This window comes from Loxodonta africana, chromosome 7 (genome assembly GCF_030014295.1).
Source record: "Loxodonta africana isolate mLoxAfr1 chromosome 7, mLoxAfr1.hap2, whole genome shotgun sequence".
Taxonomy (NCBI): domain Eukaryota; kingdom Metazoa; phylum Chordata; class Mammalia; order Proboscidea; family Elephantidae; genus Loxodonta; species Loxodonta africana.
In genome coordinates this window covers 70,298,260-70,321,919 of record NC_087348.1, presented here as the reverse complement: position 1 = coordinate 70,321,919, position 23,660 = coordinate 70,298,260, and the positions used below count along the sequence as shown (strand labels likewise).

Below are 23,660 nucleotides of genomic sequence, written 5' to 3'. Positions count from 1 at the left end.
TAAATCATGATTGTCACAGCACAGATGGAATGTGGATTCATCCCTGTGGAGATATATGTATAGATAGATAGATGCATATTTACCTTTTTTTTTTTTTTTCTAACAGGTGGTAACAAACAGGGATACACAAGAAACCCTCCTCTGCATGGCCTGTGTATTTGAAGTTTCAAATAGTGAACATGGAGCACAACATCATATTTACAGGCTTGTAAAGGACTGAACATGGTTATTTATATATATAGATATCTGTCTAGACACACACGCGCACACACACACCACACACACACGTGCACACACACACACTCCATTATCGAACGACTGACTGACTGTAAGCCTCACCACATGGGGGTGGTGTAGCCCCGAGGCCACCTCGACTTTTCTATATCCCATTTGAGTGAAGTCATTTTCTCATGTGTTCAGACTCCCCTTGTAGCTGTGAAGTTCTGGTACAGTTGTAAAAAGAGAAATAGAGTTGTTTCTGTGTGTTCTTCAAATCTGCAGCCCACAGTTCCTCGGGAAAGGGGAACCTTAAGAACCCAAGTCTCTCTCTGCAGAGACCTGTGTCTAATTGTGGTAGAAAATATCAAGACAGAGCATTTGCCATGGGACATTTACAGCCTTTATACAAATGTATTTAGTTTTTTTTTTTTCCAACATAAAATTCTTGTTTTAAGATACAAGTTAAATTAATCTTTAAATATAAATGTAAATGAGTACACAAAACTAAGAATCTTTAGACTTATCTTTGTAACTAATTAGGGTGGAAGTGATGAAAGAATGTAATTCACTAAATTATTTTTTAAATGAAACCTTTCTTTCTTTTTTGAAACCAAATGTTAAAATATAGCCTTAAGAAATGCTTGGTAGAAATGTCTTAATGAGACAAATTTGTACTTTTTTTTTTTTTTTTTTCCTCAAGGTTAAAACTAATCTCCTAATCCATTAAACTCTTGAACAGGTATTACAAAGAAAGAAAACTTCACCCTTATCCTTAACATATATAGTATATTTAAAAATATAAAATTATATTGTACTAATGTGATGATCTGATTATTTAATGAAAAAGGACAGACGGCTCTTTTTGCAATAAGTAGATAAATATTGAAAATTTAAACTTAAAGTGTTTATAGTCTTGTGCGTGCAGTTATATTTTATATGGACAACCAAATTTTTATTAAGATGAGTAAATATTTGAACCACTGAAATTTAATAACAAAATTTAAAATTGGCATGAATACTGCACTGTGAGCTGCAAAGTATAGAAAATCCTGTGGCTGGGAGAAAATTTCATCAACCAAACAAATAAAGGCTCATCTGTTTTAGCATCTCTGCTCCCCAGAAAATACAAGCATCCTCTCCAGCCTGTGGATAAATTTTTTTTTTTCTGGTGACCCAGTGTACATGTTAACCTGCTATGTATGTGTATGTGGATACACGTATACACGTAGGCATATAGAGCTATCCAGCACGTATTTATTGAACATCTAGTTAGTGTCACTCAGTTTGCTAGGTGCTGATATGTATGTATATCTCAATCTGTGTCCATAGATCTAGATACATTATCTCTAAGGACCTCCATTCACTTGACATCTCTCAGTAGGTCACAGTACTTGTTTGACTTTTGCTTAAAGAGGCGCAGCTTTCTATCTCAGACCTTTTCAGGCAGGCTTGTTTGGTTCTCTTCCCAGGAAAGATTCAGCTTTCCAACCCACGTATTCCAAAGCATTGCCCAGGCACAGATGGCTTGATGTGGCCCCCGTGCCTTGGGTTATTTCTATAAGTGCTTCATTGGGAAGAGGACAAGAGGGTACCCCACAATTCCCAGAGGAAAAGAATTTTTTGCTAATTATTGTGAATATGTTAAAACAAGAGAATATGAAATAAGTTGTGTAAGTTGTCAACATGATCAAAATTTTTTTCATCAAGCTAGAAAATAATTCTACCACGTCCATGTAACTCACACAGTCCCTTTTCCGTCTCAGCATCTGCTGTGACCCTCCCTGTACATTCGGTCGGAATCTGATGGTCGTGAGCATAAGGCCTGTGGCAGACAGAAAAATACGCTGGACCAAGCCTGACCTCTCCCAAATGCATGCCACTTGTCACTGGGAAGACCAGAGGAGAAAGCATAAACCTCTCTCCTTTTGGAATGCACATCCCGAACATAAACAAGGAGGGCAGTGTTTATCTTCCCTCCATAAAGAGACTTCTGTTTGTTCTCCGATTTCAGTGGGCCTTTGAGGGATCGCCCCAGTTGTCTGCCCTTTCGTCTGGTCTTTAACCCTGGCATCTAAGCTTCTCACTTCTGTGGTCATCGAATTTTCAATGACATCTGTTGGACACACCATTTAGGGATGTTTCTTTTGCTCCTATTCTGCATCTTTTCTCAAGGAAGCCCCCAGTCTGCTAGGCCAGGACTGTTGAAGGGATGCCAGTTATCTTATGTGGCTAAAACCCAGGCCATCCCAGAACCTCAGAGGTAGAGACATCTGGTCCATACTCCCCCCCAGAAATGGGACTCTTCTGTGCTGCCAAGGGGGCTCTTGGGATTCACTTTTCAAAGCACAAAAAGGCTGGGACCCAAGAAGACCATCTCGAGGGTAACACTGTTGGCAGCAGAGAAGGGCATACCCAGGTCTGCTGAGCTCACTGGGTCAAGCTGGCCATCTTCATCGCCAGTGTCCACTTCCTCCTTATGCCTTTGTCATTGAGGCTCAGAGGCTTACATAATTGAATTTGAGGGTTACTTCTTGCTCTTAAAAATTTCTAAGATGTTTTATTGTTTAATTCTTATCTTGTTCTTCTGAAGTTTCTGCGGGACAGACATTTTCCCTGAACTCTTGGGCCTCTGTGTCCTTCTCAAGTGAGTCCCAATGGGGGATTTGTGTCATGACATCCAATCTGAGTCTCTTTAGTCCTTGACCCTATGTGTCAAAGTCTTCTCTCCTGTCTTTAAAGCTTTCCAGACCTAAACAAAGCCTTGCCAAAGCCCTCTCTTCACTGTTCTCTTCCAGGGGCTCTATCTCCTGATGACCCTCCGATACGAGGTTTGTTTCAGGGACATGTTGTGCTTTCACTGGGGAGTTTGATGGCATGTTTTCCACAGCTGAAACAGGGAGGAGCCGAAGAGCAGGGCTCTGGTCTGTTGGCATTCATTTCCATGTTAGTGAGAGGCCTAAACTAAAACCAGGACTTCTTTCAGAACGTGTCCTTGAATTACAAGATGTCCAGGCTACTCTAGACCAGGGTTTCTCAGCCTCAGCACTATTGACATTCTAGACCAGATAATTCTTTGTGGTGGGGGATTGTCCTGTGCGTTGTAGGATGTTTAGTAGCATCCCTGGCCTCTACCCACTAGAAGCCAACAACAAGCCACCCCCCCAGCCCACACACACACCACTCCAGTTGTGACAACCCAAAATGTCTCCAGACATTGCCAGATCCCCCCTGGGGTACAGAATTGACCCGGTTCAGAACCATTGCCCCTGGACCTTACAGGCCACAATGACTGTATTTGAGATTTCTTTTCCGCTCCATTTCACGCTACCAAAGATGCTCATCTCCTGCAAGGTTTGTCTCAGGTCATCAAGAGACAGGAATATTAATTGAGTGACATCGTGTCCATGTGTCTCCCTCTTTCAGAATTTCTATTGTATAACAGTCTCTTACCACAAGTCTTTCACTTATTCCAGGGGAAGCTGAGCACAGATGGTCACCATCATCCCAATAATCAGCACGCACCAATTTAAAGAGCGTTTCTCATTTGGTCTTCAGCCCTTAGTTTACCGGGATTAAAAAAAAAAATCCTATTTTCATTATTTCTCGTAAACTCATGCATGGGTCTCATTATCAAATCTTTGTTTTGGTAAATTTCCTCTGGGCTGCTTCTACTTTCTGCCTTACAATCAGTGCTATCTGTAGAATTTACCGAAGCTTCTAGAACATTTTGTTTTCACCTCTAGAGATTGAAAAGGGAGGAGCGCAAATCTACTGTCCTTCGTTTTGCAGGTGAGGAAGCTGAGGCCCAGGGTCACCCAGGTAGTTAGCGACAGGGTAAGGGTGAGGCCCTAGGACTTCAGCACTTAATCTATGGATTCTGTGGTAGCGTTTGTTCCTCTTGGTGCTCTATGCTTAAATGATCCCTGAGAGTGTGGACAGGGTCAGTTCAGAAGAGAGGGAGATTAGGATCACCCTGATGCTGCTGCTTCCCACTGGTGGGTCTCGTCTGACAAGCTGTCTGGGGGCATTCACAGCAGATGTGAAAAGCCGATGAGCCTTTCGTCTCCTCTGAAGACAACTCGCCTTCCACAGGCTCTGAGTCAGATTTCTATTTGCCAATCATCCCAGCAGCAAAGTTCTGCACTCCGACCAGCCAAAAAGCAGCCATCGTTCCAAGCACTTGGTGTTACAAGTCCCGGAATGACTTTTGAACTCCAGGCTTCTGTCGGTTTCAATACTGTAGTGGCTTTAGCAATTTCTTTTTGTACAATCGTAAATTATTGGAATCGTATGAAATGACAGTCACTGTGACAAACCAGGTACATATAATTTGTACAATTTTTTATATGCTCTGGTACACCACACCTGTCCTGACGAATGGTAGAACCAATTCTGCTCGTTGGTGTTCACAGCTGTGACATTAGAAGGATGTCTGCATTGCTGATTTTTTTATGTTGATGTTTCTGTGGCAAAGCCCTACACACGTCATTTCTGAAAAGCCTTAAGTCTCTGAGATGTTGCATGTAGGGTGCGCAGTACAAACGGCTGCCTCGGAACTGTGAGCCCTTTTGTAAGCTGGAAGCGTTTCTCTTACTACTATTACTTTTTTAGGAAGTTTTAAATTCAGAGCTGCCAAAGCGTTCTAGTAAGCAGTGCCTTAGAGATATAGTCATGCCGCCAGCCTTTTCTGACACCTGTTCTCCATGTTCCTTTGCTAATTGGCGTAGTACGTAAAACAAACAAACAAAAAATTTGTTTTCATTTTTGTTTTGTAAGCCCATTTTTCTCCAGTTCTTTAGGAACTGACTACCTGGTCTACAATTTGAATACTGAATACCAGTCAGTTCTTTGACCCCACTCTCAAATGTATATACCAAAACTGAAAAGTTGCAACCTTGTTGTTTACTATGAAAAGGAAATCGTACTTTTAATGTTGCCTTTTAAATTCATGACCAAATACTTAGCTATTTGTGAATCTTCTGCACTCTAGCATGAAAGTGCCTTTGGTTTGAGATTCCAGCTTAGAAAAGTGCTACCATAATAACGATAATTTGTAGAGAGACCAAAAATATTTTGAGATCACCGTAATGCCTTTGGTTTACTGGGATGAGTAACCAACCACAGGCCTCTGTTCACAAAAGAGCACGACCTGGGCCCCTGCCGCTGCGAGTTTGTCTTTCAGGGGAGCCCTCCCCAGCCGACTCACCAAGAGCACACTGCAGCAGGTGGGACCCCAGAAACTGTTGTATTTGTGTGTGCCGATGACCCCATGTGTCATTTCAGCTCGTCACCCAGCCCTACATCTGTGCGAGGGAATTTCCACACAAACAACGGCATCTCGGCCTGTGGACAGATGTGACGGCTTTGTCCTTCTCGTATTCGTGTTCAGTCTCCGTGGAGGCTTTCTTTCCCATCTAAACGACAGTGCGCACTTCCTTGGTTGACATAGTGATACCATGTTGAAAGTTGGAAGCCTCAAACTGAGATGACAGTGCAGAACAAAAATGCGATAGGGTCGCTGTAATTGAAGCATTGTTCTTAGGGCGAAAATATTGACTCTGAGTTTTGTGTATGAATGTGCTGTGAGAAACTTCCAAAGAGCGCCATTCACAATTTTCAAAGCATTTTCAAAGAATGCTCCAGCCCTAAAAGGGTCAGCTCTTTTAAAGTCCACCTTGGCTTTGATCAAAACTTTGTATAAATTGGTAAAATTGATAGAGGTAAGGAAGATGAGTGAAAAGGACAAGAAGGCAAAAAGAATCACCAGCCAAACAAAAGCCAGGAAAAAAGATTTCTTCACCAATATAGACTTAAAACAGTAACATCAGATATCTTTGAAAGTTAGCCTCTGAACTCTTAATATATATGTTCCATCTGTCTCTACCTGGTGTCTTTTAAGAATACCCATTCTGAGCTCAGACATTTCTCATGTGATTTCTGTCCACACCAAGTTGTATTTATATAAATTTCTAAGCACCTCCCCCCCCCCAAAAAAAGGAAAATTACTCAACACACATTATAGTTAGCAGCTTGGATTCTCAGCTCCTCCCTATTGGTACTTATACCACAACTTGGAAGAAATTACAGTTAAATGCGTTTTGTCTTTTCCCGCTTCTCTTTTCATCTGTTACTGTGCTTTGTTTGGCAGTAGTTTCCTCTCATAAACTCATTGCTTATGTCATTAAAAATGAAGGTTTTGTGTTTTAAAATTTATCACAAAAGATAGTCTCACTGAAGACATGCCGGTTAAATAAGATGAAACATTTGTATTTATTATCCTATATCCTAAGCTGTAACTTGTTTTATTCTCCATGAATTTGCAATGAATCATTCATATCCCTCACACTGTCATTTTATTATTTGAGTTGGATTACGTTCCTGCTTATTCGCCATTAAATGGGGTCAGATTCCAGCAGATTCCACCTCTCTCAGGTTGACTCTCTTTTGTCTGCCTTCCATTAAAGGGATTTTTTTTTTTCCTTCCCCTTTCTCTAAGAGAGGCTGGCAAATTCTAGGCATAAATCAATTGGAAACCAGCCTCTGATTTTTTTCATTTTTTGCATTAGTCATTTTCTGTGATTAGTTTCACTGTGTAAATTAGATATGAACTGCACTTATTTAAAAAAAAAAAAAAAAGTGTCCCTGTTACCTCCTTGCAAGATTCATTTCTGTAGGCCTTTTTCAATAGGCTCATGACTGCAGACAAAAAAAAAAGTAAAGACAAAAACAGACGTGCCTGAAAAATGACAAAAAAAATTTTTGTAACATTTAAAAAAGAAACCTGAATAGCCTTTAAATTCTTTAAGATGCTTAAATTTTATGTAAATCGGCTTTTGCCACGTGTGTTTGTTCACATTCTAAATGACTTAATGGAATTCTCACAGTCCGTGTCTTTGTGTCTTGTGTATAATAAGATGGGCTTGTGACGTAAGCATTTTCATCTGGTCAGTGGTTCCTTTGCTATTGTACTGCTGCTGAGAACGGGCTACCTACGGAACCTGCCTTTTGTGGAATGAAGTTCCTCTAGGGTAGATTGGAAAGGGGGGGTGGGGAGCAAATTTTAACACAACATTTTCTTAACCTATTTGCAGAAACTTTCAAAAGGCATTTGGTTAAACCTCTTGGCAGTACAGTATTCTCGTATTTGTTAATGTCTGTGTTTAGGTACTGGTACCTTTTTGTTTAAAAAATGTTCTAAGTGTTGGCTTTAAAGTGAACTTTATCTTTAGTATGATAGTTATATGAAAATTATAGGGTTTGTGTGCAGAGAATTTTTTTATAAAGTGCTTTGTAAAAAAAAAAATGTATTCTAGCTTTCGCGGTACATATGTGTGATAACTTTAATATCCATGACAGTTAAGTGCAATTATTTCATCACTCTAAAAATGCTATTTTTGTGTCAGTTCCTGCAGGTGTTTTCATGTCTTTGCAAAGTGACACATTTTGATGCCTTCTTGATAAAGTGGTAGACATTTTGTAGCTTTCTAGAAACTTTGTATTCATACGGTATCAATGAAAAATAAAGAAAATGAAAGTGTGGGTCACCTTTTTTTATCTGCACAAGTGTGTGTTGTTGAAAATGAAATGCACTTTATGTTTTGTGGATACCACAGTGGGGTCTTAGAAAACCAAAAAGCACACTAGTCCAACCATTGAGGATTTGTTAACCCAGCTCGCTGAGCACATACCAGGAGCCGGGGTGGAGCAGAGGATGGGGAGATTACATAGGGCATTGTTTCTGCCTGCACTGTGCTTGTGTTCTCAGTAATATGGTTGCATGTTGAGCTGTTACCCCCTGACCCCCGACCTCAGTGTTACCTTAGGGTTCATGACACAGATGTGAGGGGCACACATGCATACCAAAACTCCCAAGGTGCCAGGTGTGTTAGTATAATGTATATACACTATTGCCTTTAATTATCAATAGTCCCAACGATAATGGCATTATTACCCGCAAACTGAGGCCGTGAAAGTTTAGGTAATTCTAAGTCATGGCCTTGTCTTGGGTTCACTGTGAATCTGTGAAAGCAGCTCAAGGCTAGAGGAGGATTATGGTTTGAGGGGGAAAAGACTTTCTTAACCTATGATGACCTTGGACTTCTGCCTCTCTTCATTTCTTTGAAATCTGAGGTAAAGCCTCCTTGAAATCCCAAGAAGCACTGCTGGGGGCCATGAGCAGGAAAGAAAGACATGCCAGCTCCATTAGAGGAGACATATTTTCTCAGCAAGTCAGTATTTGAGAGGATTTCTCTTGTCCAGTGAGTTCCTCAGGACAGTGTGGTTCTGGGTGGGCATGGAAGGAACTGAGGAGCACTTTCTTGAGTGCCTATTATATGCCAGGCACCTTCGTAATCAATATTTCCCCTAACCCACATACACTTGGAAAAAGGAAACATCTCCAACTTTCCAGTAAGGGAATTGAGGCCCAGCTAAGTTTCAGAGCCTTGTTAAGGTCACAAAAGCTAGTAAGAGGCAAGAATTCAAAGATGGAAAGGGTCTTGCCACCTTCAGAATGGCACTTGGGAAGCTGGTATGACTTTTTGCTGCCTGCCTTCTCTAAAACCAGGCACTTTAATACTTTGCCAGTACCTGGGGTTCCAGTCAACTTGAGTCCAGCAGAGACTGACGTAGGCAAACCAACAACTTAAAGGGATTAAAGGAGCACGGGGGAGTAGATGAAGACTTGCAGTAAGATCAGGGGGGTAAGCAACTTTATTGGGAACCCAGATCGTTTCTCCCTGCCTTACTGTGACAAGGTACTAAATAAGCGTACCAAAACCAAACTCGGTGCCATCGAGTCGATTCTGACTCATAGTGACTTTATAGGACAGAGTAGAACTGCCCCATAGAGTTTCCAAGGAGCGCCTGGCGGATTCAAATTGCCGACCCTTTGGTTAGCAGCCGTAGCACTTAACCACTACGCCACCAGGGTTAAATAAACGTAACAACTACTTACTGGGAGCCCTTGGTGGTGGGCAAAATTATCTGTTGATGCTGTTTTGTTGTTAAACAATCAGTGTGAGCAAACCAATAAGAGTTGCAGCCGAAGAGGCAGTATTTTGTAAACCTTTGGAGCCTTCGAGTTGGTAAAACTGCCTGCTAAGATATCCTTGTTCTATTTAATGCCCTCTCTAGAAAAGAAAAAAAAACTTGCCAACCTCTGTTCTAAGCCAAAAAACAAGATTCTACATCCAGTACTAGAAAGACCTTCGTGGCTCCCTTTCCTCAATGTATAGATACTCCTGCAAATGGCTATAGGTCCCTTTTGGGCTCTTATGGTGGCATTGCAGAGTCATTGCTCAAGGGCCCCAGCCTCCCCTCCAATCAAGGGTCTCTGGATCTAAGAGCCAACTTAGGTCTAGAAAGGGTGGAAGGATGGTTTAGGACTGAAAGGATGGTGATTTTTCATTGCAGCAGCTGACATTTGCTCACCCAATTTTAATATATTATGGTTAAAACAAGTCAAGTAACACCCTTGATGACTACCCATTTATCTTCCAAAGGTCTACTGGCCATCTCTACAGATGGCTGTGGGTCAGGCTAACTTGATTGCCATTGCTTGCTGTTTGTTATGGTAAGTAGTGTTTCCTTTGGCAACCCAGTGTGGGGTGGGGGAGCACCTGGTCTCTGCTATTCCAGAGTCCTGTCTGCATTCACACAAGGTAAACCAATTCCATTTCAGTATCCTCTACATCGACTTTGTTCTACAAGCCACGGAGTTTTTTAGCAATGCTGCCCATTAGTATTCTCGTTATTGTTTTAGAGAAGGGAGTGTTTTCTTGGCCTTCTGGAGTACATAATCAGGTGGTGGGTTTTCTGGTCTTAAGTTACAAATCCATCTGAGGCTTATTGGCTGTTTGAGCTTTCTGAGTCCTGCCCCAATACTCTGCCAAGGTAGTTCCAGCATTTCCACCTCATGTACTATAGACCACCATTTCTTCAAGCTTCAAGAAGCCATCCAACAACATACTAGCATCAGTTCCTAGTGTCTTTGTGATGACATTAAATACTGAATTGTAGAAGAGTGTCTCCCATATTGATAGACTTTTCCTAATCAAGCCTGGTATAGTGTCCTTAAGATTCATTCCCAGGCTTATTTTCCCAGGAAAGTACATATTAGCTAGATCCTGCAACTTTTTTTGGTGATAACCCCTTTCCTTGTGAAGCAAGGACCATACTTCCCAGTTGGATCGTGCTGAGGCTTTTTTCTTATAATTGGTCTAGAAGTGGTGAGATCTTGAGGAAGCAAATGTCATCTTGTGAGACATTCACTTCAATTGAAGCTTTTACATGGTCTCCAGGCAAAGGGAGGCTGCTATCCTCTCACAGAAAGTGGACCACTAATCCAGAGGGCTCAGAGGAAGTTCAAGCATTTCCACTCATGTGTCTGCACCCCGTGTCTCAGGGTCCCATTCCTTATCAATTCCCTGACTTTAACATAGGAGACTTGTGGGGGCTGTGAATTTTAGCTTTATTTGTAATTTGTGAATTGATTCTCAGCCCAATCCATCCTCTAGATTAATGAACTGAGAGTTTTTTTTAATGGTGCCAGGGAGACCTTTTAGACCATGCACTGAGTTGACGGTGACTTGAGCCAGACATTTTCTTTTTCACTGCATTGATGGCTATTACTCCACAAAGAGCCAGAAGAGATGCCCAGCATATGGGACTCTGCATTTGAGAATTTTCTGTAAAGGTTGCAAGGGATAACCACATCTTGGAGTAGTTCATAGGAGAGAGAGAAGAGGAATAATTTACCTGCCAGGTACCATCCGATCTCCCAGTTCTCATTGGTCAACATTCACCCCACAGGTATATAATTGCCTCTCATTTCTGGGTTGCTTCACTCATCCCTCGGCAGCTGCTTAGGAATCCAGATTTCACGTCCTGCAGTGTGGCATTTCACGACATTCCAAAAGTGGAGGGAACACCTGGCATTTGTGGGGGGGTACCAACCAAGGGAGGAAAAGGAAGGGGCAGTCGAGAGAATCTGAGAAGATGCACCAGGTTTTTTCTAAACACACTTGCAAACTTATTTATGAGGTTAGTATATCAACAAGAAGGAGCCCTGGTGGCATAGTGGTTAAGTGCTCAGCTGCTAATGGAAAGGTCGGTGGTTGGAACCCACCAGCCACTCCACAGGAGAAAGATGTGGTAATCTGTTCGGTAAAGATTACAGCCTTGGAAATCGTGTGGGGCAGTTCTCTGTCCTGCGGGGTCACTGTGAGTTGGAATAGACTCTGGCACATAACAAAAATACCAACAAGGACTATATGAAAAAGGGAAATCACATTCATAGACATAAAATTGACAAAATACTACCAACCTGAATATAAGTAAAGCATAATGCATTATGACCTATAGGGTTCATGTAATGCAAGGTTGGTTTAATATTAGAAAATCCAAGTAATTCACATTAACATGGAAGGATAAAAATCATAGGTTGTCTTCTATGTATGAAGAAGATAAAAGCATCTGATAAAATTCAATATCTATTGTGATTTACAAAAAATCTCTTAGCAAGCTAGGGGTAGATTTATCATTCTGAAATGGTAAAGGATATCTGAAAAAGAGGTCTATGGAAAATTAATGAGCAAATGTTTGTACATCCATATGATGGAATATCACTCGGCCGTAAAGAAAAATGAAGACCTGTTACTTGCTCCAACATGGATGAACCTTGAAGGCATTATGCTGAGTGAAACAAGTCGTAGGACGACAACTACGATTCCACTTACATGAAATATCTAGACTAGGCAAATGTATAGAGTCCAAAGGTTATTAGTGGCTACCAGGGGTAGAGGGGAGGGGGGAAAGAGAGTCTTTGCTTGGAAGATACTGAGCTGCTGTTAAGGGTGATGGAAAAATACAGAAGTTGATAGTTGGACAACATGGTGAATGTAATTAATGTCACTGTACATTAATGAATTATACATATAAAAAATGTTTAGCAAATGTTTTATATATATACTTACCACAATAAGGAAAGAAAAATGTACATAAGGCAAAATTATAAAGCTTTTAGATTTTAATATAGTGGAATATTTTCAATACTTTAGTCAAGGGGTTCTTAAAAGAGATAAAAAGAAAGCAAAAAGGAGAAGAGCAATAAACATTATAATTTAGAAATTATGTTAATTAAAAGACACCATGTTGTTGTTGGGTGCTGTCGAGTTGGTTCTGACTCATAGCGACCCTATGTACAGGAGAACAGAACACTGCCCCATCCTCACAATCATTGCTATATTTGAGCCCATTGTTGAAGCCACTGTGTCAATTCATTTCATTGAGTGTCTTCCTCTTTTTCGCTTGTCTCTCTACCAAGCATGATGTCCTTCTCCAGGGACTAATCTCTCATGACAACATGTCCAAAGTATGTAAGACGCAGTCTCGCCATCCTTGCTTCTCAGGAGCATTCTGGTTGTACTTCTTTCAAGACAGATTTGTTCGTTCTTCTGGCAGTCCGTGGTATATTCAAGATTCTTAGCCAACATTATAGTTCAAATGAATCAATTCTTCTTTGGTCTTCCTTATTCATTGTCCAGCTTTCCCATGCATGTAAAAAAAAAAAAATGCATATGAGATGATTGAAAATACCGTGGCTTGGGTCAGGCACACCTTAGTCCTCAAAGTGACATCGTTGCTTTTGAAAGAGGTCTTTTGCAGCAGATCCTCCAATGCAATATGTCATTTGATTTCTTGATTGCTGCTTCCATGGACGTTGATTGTGCATCTAAGTAAAATGAAATCCTTGACAACTTCAGTATTTTCTCCTTTTATCATGATGTTGCTTATTGGTCTAGTTGTGAGGATTTTTGTTTTCTTTATGCTGAGGTGTAATCCATACTGAAGGCTACAATCTTTGATTTTCATCGGTAAGTGCTTCAAGTCCTCTTCACTTTCAGCAGGCAAGGTTGTGTCATCTGCATATCGCAGGTCATTAATGAGTCTTCCTCCAATCCTGATGCTCCGTTGTTCTTCACATAGCCTGGCCTTTTGGATTATTTGCTCAATATACAGATTGAATAAGTATGGTGAAAGGATACAACCCTGACACACACCTTTCCTGATTTTAAACCACTCAGTATCCCCTTGTTCTGTTCGAACAACTGCCTCTTGGTCTATGCACAGGTACTGCAAGAACACAATTAAGTGTTCTCGAGTTCCCATTCTTTGCAATGTTATCCATAATTTGTTATAGTCCACACAGTTGAACGCCTTAGCACAGTCAATAAAGCACAGGTAAACATCTTTCTGGTATTCTCTGCTTTCAGCCAAGATCCATCTGACATTAGCAATGACATCCCTCGTTCCATGTCCTCTTTTGAATCCGGCCTGAATTTCTGGCAATTCTCTGTGTATGTACTGCTGCAACCATTTTTGAATTATCTTCAGCAAAATTTTACTTGGATGTGATACTAATGATATTATCTGATAATTTCTGCCATCTATTGTATCACTTTTCTTTGGAATGGGCACAAATGTGGATCGCTTCCAGTCAGTTGGCCAGGTAGCTGTCTTCCAAATTTCTTGGCATAGACAAGCGAGCACTTCTAGCATTACGTCCATTTGTTGAATCATGTCAATTGGTATTACATCAATTCCTGGAGCCTGGTTTTTCACCAATGCCTTCGGTACAGCTTGGACTTCTTCCTTCTGTACCATTGATTCTTGATCATATGCTGCCTCCTGAAACAGTTAACTGTTGACCAATTCTTTTTTGTACAGTGACTCTGTGTATTCCTTCCATCTTCTTTTGATGCTTCCTGTGTTGTTCAATATTTTGCCAAAAGAATTCTTCATTATTGCAACTTGAGGCTTGAATTTTTTCTTCAATTCTTTCAGCTTGAGAAACACCAAGTATGTTCTTCACATTTGGTTTTCTGACTCCAAGTCTTTGCACATTTCATTATAATACTTTCGTCTTCTTGAGCCGCCCTTTGAAATCTTCTGTTCAGCTCTTTTACTTCATTTCTTCCATTTGCTTTAGCTACTCCTCATTCAAGAGCAAGTTTCAGAGTCTCTTCTGACATCCATTTTGGTCTTTCTTTCCTATCTTTTTAATGATCTTTTGCTTTCTTCATGTTATGTTGTCCTTGTCTTCTCACAACTTATTTGGTCTTTAGTCATTAGTGCTCAATGTGTCAAATCTATTCTTGAGATGGTCTCTAAATTCAGGCAGAATATTCTCAAGGTCGTACTTTGGTTGTAGTGGACTTGTTTTAATTTTCTTCAACTTGAACTTGCATAGGAGCAATTGATGGTCCGTTCTGCAGCCTGCCTCTGGCCTTGTTCTGACTGATAAGACTCAGTTTCTCCATTACCTCTTTGCACAAATGTAGTCAATTTGATTCATGTGTATTCCATCTAGTGAGGTCCACATGTATAGTCACCATTTATTTTGTAGAAAAAAAGGCACTTGTAATGAGTAAGTTGTTGGTTTTGCAAAATTCTGTCATGCTTTCTATAGCATTGTTTCTATCACCAAGGCTGTATTTTCCAACTACAGATTGTTCTTCTTTGTTCCCAACTTTTGCATTCCAATCACCAATAATTATCAATGTATCTTGATTGCATATTTGATCAATTTCAGACTGCAGAAGTTGGTAAACATCTTCAGTTTCTTCATCTTTGGCATTAGTGGTTGGCGTGTACATTGAAATAATAGTTGTATTAACTTGTCTTCCTTGTAGGCATATGGATGTTACCCTATCACTGACACCATTGTACTTCAGGATAGACCTTGAAAAAAAATTTCTTTTTGACTATGAATGTGACGCCATCCCTCTTCATTTTGTCATTCTCGGCATAGTAGACCATATGACTGTCCAATTCAAAATGGCCAATACCAGTCCATTTCAGCTTACTAATGCCTAGGATATCAATCTTTATGCATTCCATTTCAATTTTGACAGCATACAATTTTCATAGTTTCATACTTCCTACATTCCAAGTTCTGATTATTAATGGATGTTTACAGCTGTTATTCTCATTTTGAGTCATGCCACATCAGCACATGAAAGTCCTGAAGTCCTTACTCCATTCATGTCATTAAGGTAGACTCTACTTTGAGGAGGCAGCTCTTCCCCAGTCATATTTTGAGTGTCTTCTAACCTGAAGGGCCCATCTTCAGGAACTATACCTGACAGTGTTCCATGGCTATTCATAAGGTTTTCACTGGCCAATTTTTTAAGAAGTAGATTGCCAGGTCCTCTTCCCTGGCCTGTCTTAGTCTGCAATCTCCACTGAAACCTGTCCACCATAGATGACCCTGCTGGTATTTCAAATACTAGTGACATACCTTCCAGCATCACAGCAACACGCAAACCACTACAGTAGGACAAACTGACGAGTGGTGGTAAAATATCCACAAACTAAAATATATTTGCAATATTTAAAATAACAAGGGATGGTATTAAGAATATATAAAGAATAACACGAATCAATAACTAAAAGACAGCCCAATCAAAAATGGAGAGACTTGAACACTTCTTCAAAGAAGAAATTGAATGGCCAATAAACATATGAAAAGATAATCAACTCCATTATTAGTCAGGAAACACAAGTTAAAACCACAATAAGATACATCCACCAGATTGGTAAAAATGTAAAAGTCTGACATACTAAGTGTGGACAAGGATATGGATCAATGGAGTTTTCATACAGTCTGATGGAAGTGTAAATTGGTGCAACCATTTTGGAAAACCAATTTAGCATTATTTAAGAAATCTAAACATACTTATAATCTATATTATAGGTATTATATAATTATAATCTATAACCCAGCCAAATTTACACCTAGGTGTATAAGGAATACTTGCACAAGTGCTCCAGGGACTATTACAAACATGTTATATAGCCCATTGGTCAATCAGCAAAACAATTAGAAACATAAATATCAGCAAAAGTAGAATTAACAGATGAATTATGGTTTTTTTATATAATAAAACCAGAACCTGTTGCTGTCGAGTCAATTCCGACTCATAGCAACCCTATAGGACAGAGTAAACCTGCTGCATAGGGTTTCCAAAGAGCAACTGGTGGATTTGAACTGCCAAACTTTTAGTTAGCAGCCTAATGCTTAACCACTGTGCCACCAGGTATCCATCATGAGTACCAAAACCAAACCAAAAACCAAGCCTGTTGCTGTTGAGTCAATTCCGACTCATAGTTGAAAACATAGCTCCAATATCTTGCAGCCATAATGAAGAGCCCACTGACTGTGATTTTTGTTTGCATTTTCCCGAAACTTTACTGAGGTACAATTTGTAATAGAGTAAAATTTACCAATTTTAAGTGTATAGTTTGATGAGTTTGGGCAAGTCCATACAGGGACAAACAAGATATATAATACAGCCCCATCCTTTGCAATTAATCCTTTCCCATCTTCCAGCCCCAGACATCGTTCTGCCTTCTACCCCTTTACTACTGCCTTTTCTAAAATTTCATATAAATGTAATCATACAGCAAGTGTGATTGCTGTATGCTTGGCTTCTCTCACTTAGCATTATGTCAATAGTTCATTTATTTGTATTGCTGAGCAGTATTCCACAGTATGGATGTGCCACCATTTGCTTATTTACTCACCAGTTGATGGACATTTGACTTGTTTCCAGCTTTTGGCTATAATGCTGCTATGAACATTTGATCCAAGAAGCCCGTTCTCCACCAGTAACATTTTCCATCCCACATTCCAGTCCAGTCCCTGTCTGAAGAGTTGTCCCCGGGAATGGTTCATTGTGGTTTTGACATAAACTTCTCTGATGACTGGAGATGTGGAGCATCTTTTCATTTGCTTATTGGCCATTCATATATCTTTTTTTATGAAGTGATTGTTCAAATCTGTGGCCCATTTTTTATTATTTTTCTTCTTATTATTAAATTTTAAGAGTTCTTTGTATGTTCTGGGTGGAAACCCTTGGCCATATATATGTTTCGTAAATTTCTCCAAATCTGTGGCTTGTCTTTCCGCTTCCTTCAAGGAGCAAAAAGCTTTTCATCTTCATCAAGTTTGTTGTATCATTTTTTCTTATGTCATTTGCATTTTTTTGCCCTGTTCATAAATTCTTTGTCTAATTTAGTCTTATAAAGTTATTCTCCTGATTTCTTCTAGAGTTTTAGCCCTTTCAGGGTTTTAGCTCTTACATTTAGGTCTATGCTTCATTTTGAGTTAATTTTTGTATTTGTACAAAATAAGGATTGCAGTTCATTTTTCTTTTTTAAATATGACTATCCAATTCTTCTAGTGACATCTGTGGAAAAGGCTATTTTTTCCCTGTTAAATTGCCTTGGCACACTTGTCAAAAATCAATTGACCATATAAGTGTAAGTGTATTTTTTACATTTTCCCTTCTGTTCCATTGATCTACATGTCTAGCCTTATGCGAGTAGCCTACTATTGTGATCACTGTACCTTTTATAGTAAGTCTTGAATTCAGGTAATTTAAGTCCTTCAGCCTTGTTCTTCTTCCTTAAATTGTCTTGGCTATTCTTGTCCTTTGCCTTTCCATATGAATTTTAGAATACCTTTGTCAATTTCTTTTCTAAAGTATTTTTTGAGGCTATTGTAAATTTTTTGAGGCTATTGTAAATGGGGTTTATTGTAAATGGAGTGTTTTAAATTTCATTTTGAGTTGTCCATTGCTAGCATAGAGGAGCCTTGTTGGTGCGAACAGGGTAAGGGCTCCGCTACTATCCAAAAGGTTGACAGTTTGAACCAACTCAGTGGCTCTGCAGGAGAAAGACCTAGTGATCTGCTTCCATAAAGACGGCAGCCAAGAAAACCCTATGGGGGCAGTTCTGCTCTGTCTCTTGGGGCCATTTATGAGCCAGAATTGACTCGCAGGTGCCCAACAATAACAGCAGCACATACAGAAATTCCATTGACTTTTGTATGTTGACTTGCTATCCTACGACCTTAATACATTCATGCATGAGTTCTAGCAACTTCTTTAAAAAGATTCCCTAGTGTTTTCTTCTTATATGACCTTATCATTTGCAAATATAGACAGTTTACTTCTCTCTTTCCAGTATGTATGCCTTTTACTTCTTTTCTTTTTCTCCTCCCATCCCCCCCCGCCCCCGCCCCCCATTGATCTGCCTAGAACCTTTAGTACAATGTTGCGTAGAAGTGCTGAAAGCAGACTTCCTGGCCTAGTTCCTAATCTCAGGAGGAAAGCATTCAGTCTTTCACCATTGGATGTGATGTGAGCAGTAGGTTAGGTATAAAAAAAATTAAGCAGGAAGGATAGTTATTAAAAACCAAAAACCCATTGCCGTCGAGTCCATTCTGACTCCTAGCGACCCTATAGGACAGAGTAGAACTGTACCATAGAGTTTCCAAGCAGTAGCTGGTGGGTTCAAACTGCTGACCTTTTAGTTAGCAGCTGTAGCGCTTAACCACTGTGCTATCAGGGTTTCCATAGTTATAATAACCCATAAACCAAAAAACGTTTATGGGTTATTATAACTGTGGAAACCCTGATAGCAAGTTATAACAGCCGCTTTAATATCTTTTTGTCAGCTAATTCCAACTTGGAGTTCGTCTCAGTTGACTGGCTTTTCTCTTGGGAATGGGTCCTATTTGTCCGGTAATTTTGGATTGTATGCATAATGAATGTTAAGTTGTGGAGACTCTGTATTCTGATATTTTTCTCCAATAAGCCTTGTTTCTTTTGTTTTAGGAGGCATTTTCCTGGATTGAACTGTAACTGCTGTTTCTTGGGTGGCAGCTCCAATCTCTTTCAGAGCATTTCAGTCTTTAGCTGAGATGCTTCACGTCTCCTCTGCTCAGGCTTGCTGCAGGAGTCAGAATTTGGGGATCCCCTCTCTGGCTTTGTCCCTTCCAGGAATCCCCTTTAGCAGCCGTAGTGGCCCTAGGATCAATCTTTTATTTTAGTGATTCCAAAAAGATCACTATGGCTGCACCATCCCCACCGCTGGCTGCCCAACGCTGATCGCGCCTTCCCCTGGGCTAAAAGCAGCTTCTACAACTCCCCTCCTCTTTGGGTGGCCCCTCACCAGAACCTGCCTACTTCCATTCACTCTCCAGTGCTTTCAGGTAGCAGTGTTTTGTATTATGTCCAGAATTTATAGTTGTTATCTACAAAAGTGTCCATCTACTAGAATCTTATTTAATCATTTCTGTAAGTGGAAGTCTGTAATGTTGAAGGGAGTCCCTAGGTGATACAAAGAGTTCCTGCAAATGATTAAGTGCTCGGCTGCTAACTAAAAGGTTGGGGGTTCAAGCCCACCCAGAGGCAACTTAGATGAAAGGCCTGGCAATCTACTTCTGAATGATCAGCTATTGAAAGCTCCATGGAGCACAGTTCTACTGGGAGACACATGAGATTGCCATGAGTTCGAATTGACTCCATGGCTACTGGTTTTGTGATGTTTAAGAGCAAGTACTAAGGTGGTCCTTTTTTTCAGGGTTTAAGCTGTTGCATGAGCTTTCCTCTTTTGCGGTGAAATCTGTATGACATCTAGTGGCTTGGTAAAGAAGGCTTAGACTGGTTTTAATCTGTACATTTGGATTCAGGGCTTCCTAGGTGTAGGGGTGAAAACCCTGGCGGCGTAGTGGTTAGGAGCTACGGCTGCTAACCAAAAGATCAGCAGTTCAAATCCACCAGGCAGTCCTTGGAAACCCTATGGGGGAGTTCTACTCTGTCCTATAGGGTCGCCATGAGTTGGAATTGACTTGATGGCAACAGGTTTGGGTTTTTTTTAGGTGTAGAGGTGGAGAAGCGGTCAGTGATTATATTAACTTGACTTTTAAGAAATATTTCTTGGAAGACAGCAACAATTAACATACATGAAGACCTTGGCTTCAATCTTCTCATTTATAGGAAGGAGGAAGGGAAAGGCAATGAAAAAGGAAAGAGGAAGAAGGGGAAGAAAAGAGAAAAGAAATGAGGGGAAGGAAAAGGAGAAGCATGGAGTGAAGAGAAGAATGTAGGGTGGGGAAGCAATGAGGGAAGAGAAGAGGGAAGGCAGGAGAAAAAGAAGAGAAGATGACATGGGCATAGGGCATTCCGGGAAAAGAAACAAGAGGAGGAACTTAAACCCATAGCTGTCGAGTTGATTCCGACTCATAGCAACCCAGTAGAACAGAGTACAACTGCCCCATGAGATTTCTAAGGCTGTAATCTTTATGGAAACAGGCTGCCACATCTTTCTCCCGAGGAGCATCTGGTGGATTCAAACTGCTGACCTTTTGATCAGCAGCCAAGCACTTAACCACTACACCACCAGTGCTCCTTGAGGAAGGGCCTAACCAAAAAACAAAAAAACAAAAAGAACATTGCCGTAGAGTTGATTCCAACTCATAGCAACCCTATAGGACAGAGTAGAACTGCCCAATAGTTTTTCCAAGGAGCAGCTGGTGGATTCGAACTGCCGACGTTTTGATTAGCAGCTTGTAGCTCACTGTAGTTCTTAACCACTACGCCACCAGAGCCTAGAGATATTAAATAACCTGATGTGTTCAAGAAACAGAGTAGCAGGACATGTGGTTTATAAAGTGATCTGAGTCATGTGAAAGACCTTTCATATCTTAAGGAGAAATTCAGGTTTCATCTAATACGCGATGGGCACCCGTTTGAGTTTCCAACCATGAGGCAGTGTTCTGATCCTGGTCCTGTCTGTCCTCAGATGCATTCCTTACCTTTCTCCTTCTCTGCCAAATAATGCAGCGATTCCGACTATAGGGTCCCTAAGGGTCTGTAAGGTGGGGAAACTCACCCCTGTCAGCTGCCTTCTCTAGGCTCCTATGTCAGCTGCCTTTCAGCTGAGTGTGGCCAGTGGAAGGCACTGGTAGGAGGTGGAGGGCGGGAAGAAGAGAGAAGCCAGGGCATCGCTCCCTTCTCTCCACCTCGGGTGCTGTCCCCAGCAGCTGCTGTATTTACTTCCAGGCTCCAGCTCCTGTCAGAGGGGTCCACAATAGTTCCTGCTTCTACCAGTGGCTCCCAGGGATCTGGAAACATCACCTTATTCCTATCCTTGTTCTATCCTAAGAGAGGGAGTGACTTGCCTTTTCCTGCTTATTTTGGGGTTAGCTTCTCAGCACATCCACCGCCTGTGAAACCATTTCCCTGTATCAAATTCTCTTTGTTGTAAATACCTGAAGTAGTTTCTATCTTCCTGGTTCTCGTTAGTTGCCATCAAGTCAATTCTGACTCACAGTGACCCCACATGTATGGAGCAGACCTGCTCCATAGGGTTTTTTCAAGGCTGTGACCTTTCTGAAGCAGGCCTGTCTCCTGAGGTACCTTTGGGTGAGTTTGAACTGCTAACCTTTCAGCTAGTAACTGAGTTCTAAACTGTTTGCGCCACCCAGGGACTCCTATTAGACCCTGATAGAGTGGGAAGCACTTTCTGTCCACTGCTCTGGTTTCCGTAGGGAGGGATTTTTCTCTGAATACTCCTGGCATCCTGCTCTATTCCTTACTTCTCCCAGTGGAAGCTTATGGATTACCTGGTTAGTGGATGATGACAGTGGTCCACATTCTCATTTGAGTAGTCTCCAGCTCTTTGAGGTGGAATTTGGGAGAAGATATTGGCATGCTCTTTGGTCATAGCTAAACTCTGCCCTCCAATATAACCCATTCTGCAATAAAGGTAATATTTGAATGTCCAACTGTCTGACTCCTGAGCCTGCCAGGACAAGATGTGCTATTTTTGCCCCCCTCTAACTCCAATAGTAAGCAGAAGAGAGATTAGATTTGTGATACAACCGCATTATAGCCAAGGAATGTTTACAATCCCTGTCTGGTTTATTAGGGGAGGAACTTACCCCATCTCCTCTCCCCAAACATTTTCCACTAAATTTAAATTCCTCAGGGAGCTACCGAGACCCTGCTGTGGATCCAGAAGTTTAACGTCAGGAGCAGGTAATAACGAGGAAAGGCCAACTTCGTGGGCTCGCCACAGGTGCCGTCACACAGACCCCCACCCTCAAAAGTGCCCTGCGTGTGGTTTAATACTCCATTGTCACTGTCTTGAAATTCTTAATTTTTTTTTAACAAGGTGCCCTGAATTTTCACTGGACACCACAAATTATGTAGCTCCTCTGGCATTGGCTGCCTCTGAACAGCTGGGCTCCCAAGCTCCTTGGAATTTGAAGGCTGGCAGCGTTGCCAAAGGCATCCCAGGTAGTTCTCCATGTGGACAGCAGAGGGCAGCAAACTGCCACTTAAAGGCACTGTCTCTGGAGGCCCATAGCGTTTGATGTAGACTTTTCTGGAGGTTTTCTTGTTGGGGAGGAGCCCTGATGGCACAATCGTTAAGAGCTCCGCTGCTAACCAAAAGGTTAGCTAACCAACCCATCAGCAGCTCCTGAAGGAGAAAACACTTGGTGATCTGCTCCTGTAAAAACTTCTACTCTGCCCTGTAGGATCACTATGAGTTCGAATTCACGGCACGACAATATGTGTTGGGGGCAAGGTGGGCGTCAGGGGTTGGGAGTGCTGTTGGTTGTTTCTCTGCTTGTTTTTATATTTGAAAACCAGAAACTACACTCTTGAGCCTCACCTACTACTGTGATGCCCATCCATATTGAATTAGAGCAATTTCCTTTTCCTTGGAAGTAAAAGCCCAGCACTCAAAGATGCGCAGCGCCACCACACTGCTCCTGGGAATAGTCTTATTTACAAAGAGGAGTCCCTGAGTGATGCAAACGGTTAACACACTCAGCTGCTGACCATAAATTTGGAGGTTTGAGTTCACCCAAAGTCACCCCAGAAGAAAGGCCTGGAGATCTACTTCCAAAAAATCAGTTAGTGAAACTGTATGGAGCACAGCTCTGTTCTGACCTGCAGAGTGATAGGCAACTGGTTTGCAAAGAGCCTTCTATCTACTGTGTCAGACACGGGATCTTCTGTAGATTGCCTCTAATCCTTTGAGCAACCCAGCAAGGTCTGTGTTTTTATCTGCATTTTACTAATGAGGAAACTGGACTAAAAAATATAACTTGATGTAACTAGTGCAAAAATCACACAGCTCTTAAGGGGGAAAACATGGATTTGAATCACAAGCCCCATCTGCCTCTAAGAAAGAAGAAAATGAACAAGCCATTTTTCTCTCACCTTTGCCTTGTTGGATGGAATTCCTGTTTTAAACAACATCCCTCAAGCTGCGCCCAGCCCCTTCCACGGCACAGTGGACGCCTGCAGACGGAAACCATGAGTCCCAGCCACCACCTGTGATCTGGAGTTGCATCTAGCATCAAGCAGACAAGGAAGGGCATTTGTAAAACTTTTTTTTTCTTTTTCGCAATAATTCAAGAGCTCCCTTTGCTCGCTCCTGAAGCCCCATGGTTCTAAAGAGAAAGTCACCACTGATTCCAGCCTATAGGAAAATGTCTTTGGTGAGCACTTTCCCACATTTGCAGTCAGTTCCTAACAATCTATATAAATGGGTTAAACTTAGAAACTACTTAGGAG

The 23,660-nt window shown here is 41.2% G+C and overlaps 1 protein-coding gene across 3 annotated transcripts in view; it reads left to right on the top strand.

Moving 5' to 3' along the window:
* TEAD1 (TEA domain transcription factor 1) overlaps window positions 1-7,768 on the top strand; it is a 298,012-nt gene extending 290,244 nt beyond the window's left edge. For all 3 annotated transcript variants that reach the window (XM_064288418.1, XM_064288417.1, XM_064288415.1), the window contains one exon: window positions 107-7,768. In XM_064288418.1, coding sequence (XP_064144488.1) covers window positions 107-220 — 114 coding nt within the window. In that variant the 3' untranslated portion in view covers window positions 221-7,768. The remainder of the gene's footprint in view (window positions 1-106) is intronic.
* The last annotated feature ends 15,892 nt before the right edge of the window (window positions 7,769-23,660 follow it).